Here is a 12,834-nt window from a genome sequence, read left to right as displayed (position 1 = left end):
AATTGTTGGTGAACTCAAGGTGGAAGCTTATATTGGCAACATCAAAAATTGACTTCCCTATACAAATGTGAACTATGGTGAAACAGACTCAGAAGAGGAGTTAAAATAAAACAAGAAACTTGAAATAAGTCTTCACTTAAGTTTTAAGTTAGGCCCTTTGGAAATCTGAGTAGTGACTGAGAAAGTTCCAGTCTCTCTTAGCTGCATACAATATATAGAAAAATTGTTGTACAATTTCATGCTTGAACAAGTAACTATATAATAAAGGTTAGTCTCTGACAGCACTGAAATGCCACTGTTGATTTAGGTCTGCAGGTACTTTTTTTGCTAGTATTGTTCTTTTTCTGTCAGTTATGTTCTACTTGTATCCTAGTGTTGTGAATGAACCAAACCACTTAATGGTGTTTTCTTTAGCAGTGTTTTAGTTAAGTTCTAAATGGATGTTAGGTTCATGGTCCTGGTGTTCTGTAATTAAAAAGGAACTTTATTCAGCTTGTGGGGTTTTTTTAACGATCAAAATTAAATCACTTTTACTATTTAAATTTATTTAGCTTATTTTCTGAAAGTTGACATGTATGTTTTCAGTCAGTAATATATACTTTTGATTTTTGTCTGTTCTGCTAAAAACTCTTGCTTGTTACTTCCTGAGTCTTCCTTCAGGCTGTAAACTCCAAATTCTGCACCTAATGTATAGCTCAGAGCATCTCTGACAGGGGTGTGGGGGAGTGAAAGAATGATCCAAAATCTTATTTGTTCCACTTAACAGTAATAATATTGCAGCAACTGGGTACTTCTCCAGTGTTATGGTATTGTAATTTCCATTAAGAAACACACCTCTGCAAAAGAAATTAACCAGCAGACAACTACAGGTGTTCATAAGCATTGTTGTTATTGTTACTCTGTCTTCCTGGATAACGCGTGAGGAAGCTTGCATATTCACAGTTACCTGGGTAAAGTACTGGGTGATGGATGAACTGAGAAAAGGTACCATTAAGTTCGCGAAATAAATTGGTGCCTTGGAAGTATTCATCTAACTGGGTCCATAGTCTGTGCTGTTAGAGCTAGAGAGTTGTGTGCCATTGTAAACTTTTAAAAGTGCCTTGTAAAACTTTTAAAATGAGCCTGAAGGTAATTTATGTATTTGGAGTTAGCCTCAACAGGAGCCTCGGTAAATGTTTTCTTTTTAACATGGCTTTTCACTGTTATATCACTTCCCTTACTTTGTATTTTTGCTCTCAGGCAGCACATTGAGAAAAGCAGAGCAAGATTTTTTTTACCAGCATTTAAGTAGACAAGGAACATAATGGAGAAAAAACTTTATGAAAACAGCTCCTAGCATCTTTTATCAGTGTTTTAGCTATAAGAGAACTTTCTCAAGAGCCCAGACTGCTAAAGTTTAACTGCCTACATATCTGGTAGCACACACTTCTCTAGCAATTGCACAAAGCAGAAATATTCAAGTTTCTTCAGTGTTTTCCTCTCTTGTCAGTTTAACTCTGCTATTTTTTTGGAAACTATTGTAGAGAATAACATGTTTATAGTTTTGTGTAGGAAGTTTTACCACCCTGTGCTGTACACTTGTGCTAGAAAATTGATTAGATACCATGCAACTTGCAGAAATGGATAGCAACAGTAAAACCTGCTTTGCTGTACCATTTAAATTGACCCTTCTGCTATAGTAAAACTTAATACTGTAGTGGGTTTCCCCAGAAAAAGACCATTACAGTATAGCTTCAGAAAATCAGATTAAAAGGATTAGAGAGTCATTTCATAATTTTAAATGACTTCCAGCCTGGATTTGAAAAGCATTATTGTTTTCTCTTCAGAGGGCTGACAGTGACATCAACCATTAAATATTCTGTCACAGACTAGTTGTTTCCCTTTTTTCTGTTCTCTTTTGTTTCTTCCCCATTTCAGCAGTTTTCCACGAGTTTCAATAAAGTAGATCATATATTAAAGAGGAAGAACATCATTGAAATGTGCAAAATTGTACAAATGAACACAAATAGTAGATCGTGACTTTTTTTTTTTGCATGCAATGAATGTGCATATGGTGGAGTACAAATGCTTTTAAATGTCCTGGAACATTTACTTAAAACAAATTAAGAGTTCTAGACCACAGATTTTTATTCTGCATTTCATTTCTGCTTTCAAACATTTGCTTCAGCCCTGAAGAGTAATTCTCTGCAAGTTGGTGTTTCAGGGTTCTTAGTTAACTTTCAGACAGCAACATTCCTTTAGCTCCCCTGATAGTAATTTAATTCTTCTGACACTTGCTCAGGCTAAGTTCTGCTGACCTTGTGCAACCTGTGCGTAAAGCTCTTCCAATGATAATGTAATTCTGCTCTTGTACAAGCTGCAATGTGACCAGTATTGCTGTTGTCTCTAGGGTGCTAACAAATATAAAATTGGTTGCAAAAGGGGAAGTTTAAGTTCGTAAGTGAATACAAGTTTGAACAAGTCCTCCAGGAAAAGACCAGTTTATTAAGAAGGGATATTTTGTATAGATTTCAGAGAAAATTGTAGTGTATTGGCAACTGTGATCCCCAGATAGGAAGTTATAAATATACTGGACTCTTCCTCCCCTGTTTTATTAGGATGATAAAGCCCTACTTGTAGATATGATATGATGAAGACATAAGAAATTTGCTTTTAAATCACATTAGATAGCCTGGATAGTAAAACAACCATATTCAGTACAAGGCTGTTTTTAGAACTGTAGTGTCTATTTCTCTTTGCCACTCCAGAATGTATAATACAAACTTTTGTTTTATTCCCTTTGCATATACCCTGCCAGGTGCACCTGGAGTGGGATATTAACTCTATGGATATCCAAACTAAAGATGATTTTAATACACTTAAGATGAGCAATTCCAAGAGATACGAAGTTCTGAAGGAGATTCTGACATCACTTGGCCTGAGTTGTGAACTAAGTGAAATTCCTGTGTTAACACCTCTCTATCTTCTGTCCTCTGATGAGGTAAGGCTTCTACTTCAGTTTTGGGCTGCCATTCCATTCTCTGTAACTTGGGTTTGATCTTTTGTTGCTTTTGTTGTTTTGTCTTTCTACCTGCTTTTAAAATAAATTCTTTTAAATCAGTTTTCTCTGCAGCTTGTGACTTCTGTTCTGATATTGCAGAAGAACGCAAATAAGCATTAAAATTCTCGACAGATACATGCCAAATACATTGGAAAGTGTAGACCCCATGCTTCCCCATTGCCAGATTCAAAACCACTATTAGCAGGTAAAAGAATATTGACAGAGCAGGATGAAAGTGTTTCTTTATCTCTAATGTATGCATGAACCTCTCCAAACCAAAACATCACCACCAATGTAAGAAACAACGCATGTTAAAACAAACACTGAATTTGTCTTGTAGACTAAACTTTAACCACCTGATATAGAAGGATCAGAGTGAATGGGGAAGAGTATGTAGTTAGATGATATCCTTCTACCTAGTCTTCTGCTTGAAGCTAGGTTGTTGGCAACACTAGATCAGGTCAGCCATTGCCCTTTCTCTGTTTTAATTTTGAAAACTTCTGAGGATGCAGATGCCACAACTTCACTGTGCAACCTGTTCCAGTGCTGTGATACCATTCTAGTGAAATTTTCTTCCTAATGTCCAGCCTGAACCTCTCAAGCTGAAATTTATGGTCATTGCTGATTATTTTATCATCTAGCACTGCTCAGAAGCATTTGGCTCTGTCATCCTTTTAACTCTCCTTTTAGTAAGGTTCATGTTTAAAGTTTAGTAAAGTTCATGTTTTTAGATTGTTGCTTAGCCTCTTCTTTGCCAAACTGAATTAGCCCAGTTCCCTCATCCTCTTGTTGATCATTTGTTCTGTGTCCCTAATAGTCTTAGTAGTCCTTTACTGGATCCAGTAATCTAATTTCTTCACGTTCCTCTTGAAGTTGACTGGCACAGCCAAGTTGAACACAGTGTTTCAGATACTGTTTCATCAGCACTGAGTGAGGTTCCCTTGGTCTGCTGGATGCGCTCTTTCTAATGTAGCACAGCGTGCGGTTTGCATTATTTGCTATGAGAGTTCACTGAATAGGGCTGTCTGTCCCAGGAGCAGAACTTGGAATTCGTTGAATTTCATGAGGTTTCTGTTTGCTTGTTGTTCAAGTTTGTGAAGGTCCTTCTAGACAGATCTGCCATTCTTAATGTTAGCCATTCCCCTAACTTAGGATCATCTGCAAATTTGCTGATGGTGTGCTCTGTTATTATTCAAGTTGTTGATGAAGATTGAACTATTTGGGCCATGTATTGCATTTTGGAGTACTCTGCCTGTTATCAGCTGCCAGCTGGATGTCCAGCAATTGATCAGTTGATTTATGTTTTTGAGACTGGGTCATAAGAGGATTGGTTTTGGGATACTTCCAAGAACTGAGATGGTGCTGACTGGCTTGTAGTTCCCTAGTTCCATACTTGTACTTGATTTCCCCACCCTTCTCCTTTGGAAGATGGGAATAATTTCAGTCTTTTTTCCAGCTGTTATGGACCTCCTACAAATCCTGTAGTTTTTCATGGATCATACACAGTGACCTTGTAATTGCCTAAGCCAGTTCTTTTTCAGAACGCTTGGATGAATCCCACTTGCCTTGCAGATCTGAATGTGTTTGGCTTCTCTTGAGTAGTCCCTAATCTGATCATCCCCCACTATTTGCGTCCCCTTTCTTTCCCAGATTGTGCCAATACACACAGATGTTTGGGAACAGGCTTTGCCTGTGAAGACCAATGGAAAAAAGGCATTGAATGCTTCAGCTTCTTATGCGTTGTCTGTCACTAGGTTGTCTTCCCCGTCTGTCAATGCACCCATGTCTTCCCTGAACTAAAACTAGCAGATCTGTGGAATCTCTTCTTCTTACCCCCAGTGTCCATCACTAATCTTAAATCAGGAAGGTGAAAGGCCATCTGGAGTTTTGTCTGTAGGTACCCAAACAATGTTTTTTATATACTTGTCCTTTTTTCCACTGTGTGTATGTTCCTCTTCTGTGTGTTAGTTTGTTGAACAGCTTTCCACTTAGCTAAGTAGGTCTGCTGAAATTTCTGATCTTCCTGCACAACAGGATGGTTCATAGCTGAGCTCTTGTAAATTTTCTTTACAAATCAGTTAGATCTCCTGGGCACCCTTCCACTTCATGGTTACTTTCCAAGGGATCCTAACTAACAATTCCTTGAATAAGCCGAAATCTGCTTTCCCAAGTCTGCTGCTTGCTTTCCAAGCCATCCTGCGTTCTGCTGGTTACTAAATCCAAGGCTGCCATCCGTGACAACATTTGAAACAAGTTTTTTCCTGTTTGTGAGAAGTAAACTAATAAGTCGTCTGTTTGTGTGGCACATAAGAAAACAAAACTAAAACTCATTCAGACTTTTTGACTGGTATTAAAGACGATGTTCTTGGAGTTTGTGCCTATTTATCTTTCCTATGCTCTTGCAGTTTTCAAACTGTATCATATTATCATACTATGAATAAAAAAAGTTAGCTAATTGCTATCCAAACTTGCCATCTAGTGGCATATTACAGGTTGCAGGCCATTAAACATATCTTTGCAAGGCATATTGTATAGTTAAAGATTATACCAAAAATAATTTTAAAGTGTGGGAAGACAATAAAACTTTAAAAGTATAGTTCGTCTGTGCTTGCATATGCACTCATTCATTCAATATGACTTAAGCTTTAGCCATGAAATGCTTCCAGAATAGTGTGTGAAAGGAAGCTGTAACTTGTATGTAAAAACACTAGTTAATAATGAAGATAGAGCACATTGAAATGTGAGGCATGTGCTAAGCTTCTGAATAAGTTACTTTTTTTTCTGCATGTATCTTAAGTTTTACATAAGTTTTTTCTCACTTTTCCAGAGAACAAAGAAATACTGTGAAATGTATAGGACAGATAAGTAATTTGAGAAATACTTAAGTGATTTTAAGCTCAGAGTGAATCAGTAGCACTGGAAATAGAGATGGAAAAAATTGTCTTAGAAGTTTTGTATTCTTTAAATTTTTTTCCTGTTTTTTTCACCATTTGTATCAAAAACTTGTCCAGTATAGGTCACTGGGATGCATTGGATAGTATATTCCTTCTCTGAGAGAGAGCCTAAGTAATGTCCTTCCCATTGACAAGTGATCTTTTTTTTTTGGGGGGGGGGGGGGGTTAATTTTTCTTATGCTTCTCCAGAATAAGAAATACAATAATGGGTCAACTGATGCTCAAGCTAGCTAAGAAAACTCTAGAAACTTTTTGACATGTTTTTACTACTACTCTTTATCCAAACTCAAAAGTTCTAGTTTGCTTAGTTTCATCTTTCTAATCTGTGTGCTTCAGTTTCCAGTAGATCTGTACCCTGTTCTGTGTCGCTTGGTTTTTCTTCCGAAGCCCCTTTCCTCTTTAATCACTTTCGTGATAGCTGGGGTTGAAAGAGATCTCTGGAGAGCCTTTGTTCCAACTTATTCAACCTAATTATATAGAACGTATTCAACTTTAAAACTGTATAAACTGTATAAAACTTATTCAACTTTATTATGCAAATAAATAGCTTCTCTTGTTTTTCTTCTGCTTGTAATTCCTGAACAGTATGTTCCTTCCCCATTGTTGCATTTCTGCTAATCATCCCATTAAAAATATTATGCCAGTTGGTATCAATTTGATTATGTGCTAAGACTTTCAGGTCTTCTTGTCTACTCTCTAAGTCTTGAAAGGTGGATTTTTTTTAAATGTAAACTTAGCAGCTTTTGAATGTTGAGGGAGGAGAATTAATATTTTTCAAGTTTTCGTTTCTAGATCATATGTTTATATAATACCTTAAAGTCACAATCTCATTACATAGATTTAATGTGATCAGAACTAGCATTAGCTTTCTGAAAATGAGCATAATTTCAGAATTTGGGGTACCAAATTCTTCAGCTCCTTTAAAAAAATTAATTCTGGGGAAAAGGAGGATTGAATTTTCTTTTTAAGTGTCCAGGATTGCATATATATTATCTAATTTTCTAAAGTTTGTGTGTATTGAAAACTTAGGGTTACAGTTTGACGTATGAAGAAATGGGCAAAGGTATAGTTATTTTATGCATAATAAAATTTGAATGGAGTATGTTTTTCTTGGGGGGGACTTGGAAAGACAGAGCTTAATATGTCATATGAGAAGTTACAAACTTTGTAGTGCACTTTCTTCCTTTGGCATATGAAAAAAATTGGTTTAGGGCAGAATGTAGATGATTTGAGAAGAAATATTTAAATGTTGATAGTAGTTATTTATATTGAAAATTATGCATTTAAATTTTATGACTAAGGAAAATTACATTAGGAATGGGATGGTCAAGCTTTTGAAAAAGTAAATATATTTACTACATTACTTAACATTATGTGGTTTATCCAGACTAGATTTATGCAGCTGATATTGTTCCAAAACAGAGGCTGAGATGTCCAATCTCCAACTTGGATACAGAACAGCTGGAAGAGTTGGAGGCTGTCCTAAATAAGCAGTGAATCTAATTTACTCTTACCAGTTGAATATGTGGTTCTGAACAGTAGAAATTAGATCACATTGTTACCAGTGTTGGGGAAACATAGTTAGGTTACTTGTCCATAGAAAGTTGAAGTGTCAGATTGAGATGTCAAACTGGAAAATACAATTTAATCAATTTTTGTGTGTTGCAATCTTTCAAATAAATAATCTTATTGCTGTGATTGGTTCCCATATCTTGGGGTTTTCAGGGTTTTTTGGTTTGTTTTTTTTTGTTTTTTTTGTTTTTTTTTAATGTTCAGCTGGTCTTTTCTTAATATGTGCACAGGCTCTACTAGTCTAGAATTGAAATTTTGGCAATATTTTGGCTTCAAATTCAAATGAAAGTTCTAATAATTGAATAATGGACGATAATGTCTACCTGGTTAGAGGTCTAGATCTTACTGTATGGCATTATGCTATTCTAATCCTCAGCTAGTGCTGGCTGCTGTTGGTGTTGAGTGATTGCTGTGACAGTGTGCATGTAGATTTTATTCCTGATCTCCTTTCTTGGAAATGGAGGATAAGGCCTGGAAAATAACAGCGCTTGAGGCAACTCTTTACTAGAAGACTTCTTGCACTAAGACTCACAAGTATGGCTTGCTTCAGATATGCACATATGGACATGTTAAAATTCACTTAATTGTGGAAAATCCATATTATATTGATACAACTGTTACCACAACAATGAAGGCAGTGTTTGAACCAAGAGCAATATAGTATGAAAGGCAAGTTACTTGCTGGTTAATGTAGTTAAATCTGCATGTGCAGATTTAACTTGGTTTTAAATGTCATTTTAGAGACAAGTATTGATATTGAAACACAACACTTCCTCCCACCCACCCTTCCTTGATCTGGTAAGGTAAAGTAGTTTAGCAAATTGTAGATGTGTACATTGCTGTAAAAAAGAAAATTCCATATCACTGTGTTTCTGGGTGAAATCAAAGTGTTGAAATAAATGGTGATCGCTGTATGCCTGTTATCTGGCACCCATATGTTCAGTGGCAGCTTCAAGCATACAGATCTGATTTTTCTGCAGCTTTGCCTTTAAACACTCAGAAGTCTTTCACATTGCCATCTCAGAGGATAATTTTTCAGACATAAAGGCTAGGATTGTATTTTATTGCTATGAGTTTCAGCATAACATTTTGTAAGTTTCAGAGAAACTCAAAACAAGAATTCACTCCTTGAAAAATGAGATTTGTCAGAATAGTGTGTTTTTTTCCATTAGGAGGTATAATACACCCACACGTTTGCCTATCTGAAGCTTCTTCAACTTGACCACTAACTCAGGCTGTTAGCCTGAGTCACTTTTTCAATATCTTCCAACTGGCTGGCAGCCAAATGATGAAATGTAATCACAGTCTTCATTGCTTTGGCTCAGCGTGTAACCATCTTTTAAACAGTATGTTCTTCTAGAATAATAAACAGTCAATATAAGCCTACTGGCAGAAGTTTTGAAGCTGGGGGTTTTAACTTTTGTTTATTGGAGACAGAGTAATTTAAAAAGTACAATTGAAAATGTCTTTTAAAATTCAGACTTTCTTTTAAGGCACACTTTGAGATGCAGAATAGCATTCTCAAAAGGATAATGCAGCGCAAAGACAGCATTGTGTATTTGAATAACTCAGGTACACTATAGCACAGTCAGAATTCACTCGGACCAATTTTGCATGTCTTGAGCTGCAGTTTTAAGTTTTAGCTCTGTGATGCCATCAACTGTTTGTAAATTCCAAGTCTATTATGTCAGCAAGGAGAGTCTGAAGTTACTTTATCCTGAATAAATCTTTCTTTGAGGACGGGAAATTTGAACTCTCAGCTAACACTATAATGAACATAGATTTCAGGGTACATTTTGAGGCAATTGTTTCTGAAATATTTCCCTACATATTAATGTGTATTGTAAAACCTGAGATTCAAGTTTTTGTGTTTTTTTTAACTGCAAAACTGCAGAGCACTTTAAAAATTTCCAGTGCTAAAGTCATGGATAGTTATGCTAAATTTTAGAAGACTGACTTTTATCCTTATTCAATTTCTTGTACTTTAAAGTGAACCAAAAATGTATAATCTAGGAGACTTGCTTGTTTTCTCCTGTCATCCTTAAAGTGCAAGAATCATCCCTGCCTTTTAACCAGTAGGAGAAACGCAGGGGCTGTTTGGAAGTATTTATTCTAGAAAAAAAATTTTAAGCTCAGGAATAACCTGTGAGCTGAGAAAATCATTGAAGAAAAGCACACTGTGAAAGCTCTGAAAGGATCCTGTTGATCATTGAAAGTTTCAATGTCTAACTTTTTGGTTTCAGTTAATGTGTTATAAATACTATTTCAAGTGAATGGTGCATTGTTGTTAGAAATCTTTGTACTTCAAAGCTGTGCCCATTTTTTTTTTTTTTTTTTTTTTTTTGGCTAGGAGCGAAATTGTCTTTTATTGGCAGCGTTACTTCAGCAAAAAAAAGAAATAATTATAATGTAGATGCAGCTGTACCAGTAAAAATGTCTGTTGCTGGAATAGCTTATTCTTTTTGGGGAAACTAATTTAATCTATACCATGTGTCTTTTTGCTGCTAAAAGGTGTATTTCTACTAGGCTGGTCACTCAATCAGTGCATTTGACAAGCCGTTTTAGTTCTTGGGGATAGTGGCTTTCTGAAGAATTTACCTGCAAAACTTAACCCAAGGTTTGAGAGCAGAAAGTACTATCAATTCAAAAATATTTGTAATTTAACTCCACATGTTTAACTTTTTGCTATAATAACTTCAGTCAAAGTTACCTGTTTGCTTGCAAGCTTTTCAGGTGTGTGTGTGGGGGGGAAGGGTGCGTTTGCTTTTTTGTCATGTTTTGTATTTCATCCTCTTCCCCCTGCCTCCCGCCCCCCCCCCCCAACAATTAATTTTGTTTTTCTAACAAAGTTTGTAAATCCAGGAGAGTCCGATTGTAAACCCAAACTAATTTGGTCTGGTGACAGTGTTTTAATTTGCCTCTACATCTGTTAATGTCGTTCATTTGAAAGCTATTTGTATCAATGTTAGGATTCTAATAGTATTTGCCCCATTCTGGTCTTGTTGAAGCGGGTGGCTGTGGAAGGAATGGCTCTGGCAAGCAGGTTGTTACTAGCCAGTCAGTAGCTGCTCCTTTCCTTCCAGCTCCATCAGCACTTAAGATAATGCAGGTACCTGAGGGCCACATCTGCCTTAGGCAGGTGAGAGCTCTGCTGGGCGGACGGATGCAGGAAGCAGTGCTGTTGAAAGCTAACTGCAGCCTGGTGGAGGTGTGAGCCTCTGCCGCTTCTGCTTTATGGCTGCTTCAAGAGGCAAGAAGTTTGCCCACTAGCTTCTGTGCAGGTTCAACATGGAGAAAGGCTCGTGTCAGAAGTGCTGGGGCTAAGTAGTGCTTTTTAGGCACCAGCTCCATGAACATAGGGAGAGAGGGCTCAAAGGTTGAGTCAAATAACTTACAGAGGTTTAGGCTGATGTGTTTTTGCTTCACGTTTGTGAATGTCTAAGAGAATGAGTGCAGGCAGTTCATGTGGTTTACCAAGCATAGGACAATTTCTTAATCTATGGTAACTTGATTGCACAACTGAGAGGAGAAATGCTCTTGTTTTCTGTGCTTCCCCTTGAAGATGGCTGCAGCATGAGTGAGGATGGATAGAAAGGGGAGAAGGAAATCTGTGGATGGGAAACAGGTTATTGGAACAGCCTTTAGGTGACAAAAAGGCAAAAAGTTGTATAACTTCTTAAAGCCTGGTTACACCAGAATTGAAACTGCCTGTACAGCCTAGTTTGCTGCCTTTTATGCATACACGATATGATCCTGCCGTTAAATGACTTGTATTGTTTTTCTGTAGAACCTATACCTCTTTCAGTAAGGGGGGAAAAATGATGTTCTGGTAATGAGAAAGGTCATATAAGCCAAGGATGTGGCTTCTGTGTTTGTTTAAATGGATGCAAGATGAGTTTTAATAATAAGCAGTATTACTCCCTAAAATTCCCCTGGTCAGCAGGGAGAAGGAAGGATAAGAGCAGCATATTCAATACCTCTTTCACTACTGAAAAGAGTAAAATTGTGAGACTTCAGAGGGTGAACTGAAGAGCTGTTGAAGGGTGAAACTGAAAGATTTAGACATACCCATAGTATAAATGTGGAGATGGGATGTTAACTAACTTTAATGAGTTTTCCATTACACCTGCTTTTTCTTTTCCATTTCTTAGACTAGTCATAGATGACAGGCTTATAATAACAGATAAAACAGTTGTTTATATCCTGATTGCCTTAGTCCTATATACAGGTTAAATTAATGTATAAACCTGTATACAGGTTAAATCAATGTATAAACCTGTATACAGGTTAAATCAGTGTATAAAATTAATAACTAAAACCCATATATGTCACCTGAAACAGAATCCTGATTTAAGAGTGTTCTTTCTAATCGGGAAGATTTCATTGTTTCATACTGGTATTTGCTGAATGAGACAATCACTGTAATTTAATAACCCTGTATCTGTTAATTTTGTTTCAAAACATTTGGGGGGGACAGAAGGAATGCTTTAAAGTAAGTTTTAGGTGAGCCTCTTCTCTCAAGTGACTGCCTCCTGGACACTTCTGTTCTGGAGAGCAGTGGGGTTGGTTGGTTGGTTTTGTTTTCTTCCTCCAAGCAGTTCTAATCACTATGTGGTTCTAAAAGTTATGCAGGGTTTGGAGCCAAAGCATGTTCCTCAGCCAGTAGGTTTACTTTTGACACTTACATATGGAGAAGCTAATGAGACTGTTTTTAACCTTCTCTGAGTGTATGCTGAGTTAAGAGGGGTGAATGAGGGATCCGTTCTGCTGCTTCGCACTCTGCTCTTTCCTTCATCGTCATCATACTTGGTTTGTGAAACTTAGCTCATTTCATCATTGATATTAGCAATCAGAGGGACAGCCGTCTACAAGAGACTTTCGTCTGCTGCTCTGTCTCCTTCTGACCAACTCTACCTTGGTGACAGTGAGTGTGATATGATAGAAAATGACAAAGTTGCTCTGTCGATGGTTAGGTTGTTTGCCTGGTCCAGGGAGAGGATACAAGTCTTATGTGAAGGATGTGCTCCCATCTCCTCCCCTTTTTCTCCTTGAAGTCTTTGTGCTAATTTTGTGTGTAATACCACTGTACATATTTTATGAGACTTTTCCCTGTTGAGTGTCTTGGTGAATAGGAATTTTGTAAGAGCTGTTGTCCTACAGGAGCGTGGTAGACAGAGGTAGAATAAGCACTGTGTATTTTAGCACATCTTTCTCCTTTCTCTTCAGCCATCTATTACCCTATGTACCTTTATTTGCCTACCTTCCGAG

The 12,834-nt window shown here is 37.0% G+C and overlaps 1 protein-coding gene across 5 annotated transcripts in view; it reads left to right on the top strand.

Annotated features, from left to right (window-relative positions):
* The window catches only part of HLCS (holocarboxylase synthetase), a 129,475-nt gene that overhangs the window by 16,187 nt on the left and 100,454 nt on the right, over positions 1–12,834 (top strand). For all 5 annotated transcript variants that reach the window (XM_064524777.1, XM_026121480.2, XM_064524786.1 and 2 more), the window contains one exon: positions 2,798–2,980. In XM_064524777.1, the coding sequence (XP_064380847.1) occupies positions 2,798–2,980 (183 nt within the window). The remainder of the gene's footprint in view (positions 1–2,797; positions 2,981–12,834) is intronic.

The sequence above is a fragment of the Dromaius novaehollandiae genome, chromosome 1, assembly GCF_036370855.1.
Source record: "Dromaius novaehollandiae isolate bDroNov1 chromosome 1, bDroNov1.hap1, whole genome shotgun sequence".
NCBI lineage: Eukaryota > Metazoa > Chordata > Aves > Casuariiformes > Dromaiidae > Dromaius > Dromaius novaehollandiae.
The sequence above is the reverse complement of the archived record's forward strand: the minus strand, read 5'-3'. Positions and strand labels throughout refer to the sequence as shown.